At 38.9% G+C, this 2,085-nt stretch overlaps 1 protein-coding gene across 1 annotated transcript; it reads left to right on the top strand.

Moving 5' to 3' along the window:
* The first annotated feature begins 1,288 nt into the window (after window positions 1-1,288).
* On the top strand, window positions 1,289-1,702 carry LOC126488408 (ubiquitin-conjugating enzyme E2 N-like). Its single transcript, XM_050121874.1, has one exon. The coding sequence runs from the start codon at window positions 1,289-1,291 to the stop codon at window positions 1,700-1,702; it is 414 nt and encodes a 137-aa protein (XP_049977831.1).
* The last annotated feature ends 383 nt before the right edge of the window (window positions 1,703-2,085 follow it).

Here is a 2,085-nt window from a genome sequence, read left to right as displayed (position 1 = left end):
ACACATTAGGGAGTTTCATAGGTAAGTCCGATTTGTAGTTTGTTTATAAATATTCATACTGAATTTCATGGTGACTTTACCAATTTATATTCCTATTAGAATATAGAAAAAAATGTGTTAGTTTTAATTTCCCTAGGGTAGTGCTTTGCTTGTCCTAGTTCTTATAGCAGTTCTGCCTCAAGCCCATCTAGTGTTGTGCATGGTTGGCTCAGGAAATAACGCTCAAATGTGCCTTTTCAAGAGCTTCTGTGGTCATCTCTACCTTCTTCCAACAAAACTTCTTTTACACATACATGTCTAATTTGGATATTTAGCACTTACAAACTCTGCATAACTATACTCAAGGGAGGCTTTTACTTCAAAACAAATGCATCATAGCAAGAAAAGATAAAAACAAACTTCCAGAAATCTGAAGTATATTGACAGTTGAAACTCCCTTGGGCTCTGCCTGCACACAGAACTAGGCTTTGGGTATGGTCTGAACCATAAATATATATGGGATTGTGACTTTAAATGGTACCCTTAAAAAGTTCCACTGTCTTTTTGAGTCAGAGCAGGCTTATCAAACCTGGTACTTAATCGCCAATAAAGAAGAGAACCTTGAGGTTTGTTGGGGGTAGTTCAGACTTAAACAGCACACCATAAATAATGTTGATGTTGTCTTAGTCAAGAGTCACAAACATCCAAACCTCCACGTACCCACAAAGGTTAATATTCTAGCTTTGACAAATTCGATTCCATGCTTGCCCTCCAGTTCTTGGTCACAGCAGGTCAAAGTTGCTCAGATATATGCCTTCTCTTACACGTATCTACAAGACAAAATAAAACACAACTACTTGGGTCATCTGCATCACTAAAGAGGTGTGTATATACCATTAGAGAAACATTCAGTTTGTCCACAATTCAGAAGAGATCCCAATGGAAATTTGTCTGTAACCTTCCTTGACCTTAGCAAGCAGGTTACCTTCTTCTTCCACTGCAATGGGCATTTCAGAAAGGACATCTATGGATTGATTCAGTAGAACAATCAAGTCACAATTAATTGAATGTAGAGACTCCTCTGCCCTATCATGTTCAGTTGAAAAACTCTTTATAGACTTTCTAATTTGATGTCTTACATTTGATGGTTATCAATATTATCATGAGTTTAGTTTTTTTTTTTAAAAAAAATACCCTTGAAGTAACCTCATTAATTGTGTCTGCACTACATCAAAAAGCAATTCAATGACTCGTGCGTGAGGTGAGTAGAGCCAGAGACAAGAACTGAAGCTGAACTCGTAATCTGAAAATGGCCAGGCTGCCCCACAGGATCATCAAGGAAACCCAGTGTTTGCTGACAGAACCAGTTCCTGGCATTAAAGCAGAACCAGATGAGAACAACACCCATTATTTTTCTACAGTCATTCTTGGCCCCCAGGATTCCCCCTTTGACGGAGAGACTTTTAAATTTGAACTATTCCTTCCAGAAGGATACCCACCTAAATACGCACCTAAAGTGCATTTCATGACCAAAATGTGCCATCCTAATGGAGACAAGACGGAAAGAATAAGTTTAGATATTTTGAAAAATATGTGGTCCCCAGAACTGCAGATCCACACAGTTCTGCTTTCAACCCGGGCTTTGTTAAGTGCATCTAATCATGATGATCTTTTAGTTAATAATGTAATCGAGGAAGGAAGACCAATGGAGCCCAAGCCATAGAGACAGTGAGAGCGTGGGCTAGGCTATGTGCCAGGAATATTTATCGGTCAGATCATCAAGTTGTACATCACTTCTCCTGTTCGGCCAAGGCTTCTCCGTTTGTTTGTTTGTTTGTTTGTTTGTTTGTTTGTTTGTTTGCATCCCATGAATACAGTCTTAGAAACATTACGGAGCAAAAGCCCAGGTGTCTTCATCTTTGGCGATTACATGCACATTAGCAAATCTATGTCTTGTCCTGATTCATTGTTAGAAAGTATGAGCAGAGGCTAGAAGTGTTGTCCAGGTGGCTGTGACGTGTTTAAAAGGAAGAACTCTCTACATGGATTCATTTCCCTGTCATGATTAAGTAGAAAGCATGTGAATGAAGGTAGCTGTAAGGATTA

Source organism: Alexandromys fortis, unplaced genomic scaffold (assembly GCF_014885135.2).
Source record: "Alexandromys fortis isolate MF-2015 unplaced genomic scaffold, M_Fortis_MF-2015_v1.1 scaffold_203, whole genome shotgun sequence".
Lineage (NCBI taxonomy): Eukaryota > Metazoa > Chordata > Mammalia > Rodentia > Cricetidae > Alexandromys > Alexandromys fortis.
Note: the sequence above shows the minus strand (reverse complement) of the source record. Positions and strands in the feature narration are given on the sequence as shown.

Coding starts and splice junctions, on each gene's coding strand:
- LOC126488408 (XM_050121874.1), top strand. CDS start 1,289: ATGGCCAGGCTGCCCCACAGGATCATCAAGGAAACCCAGTGTTTGCTG.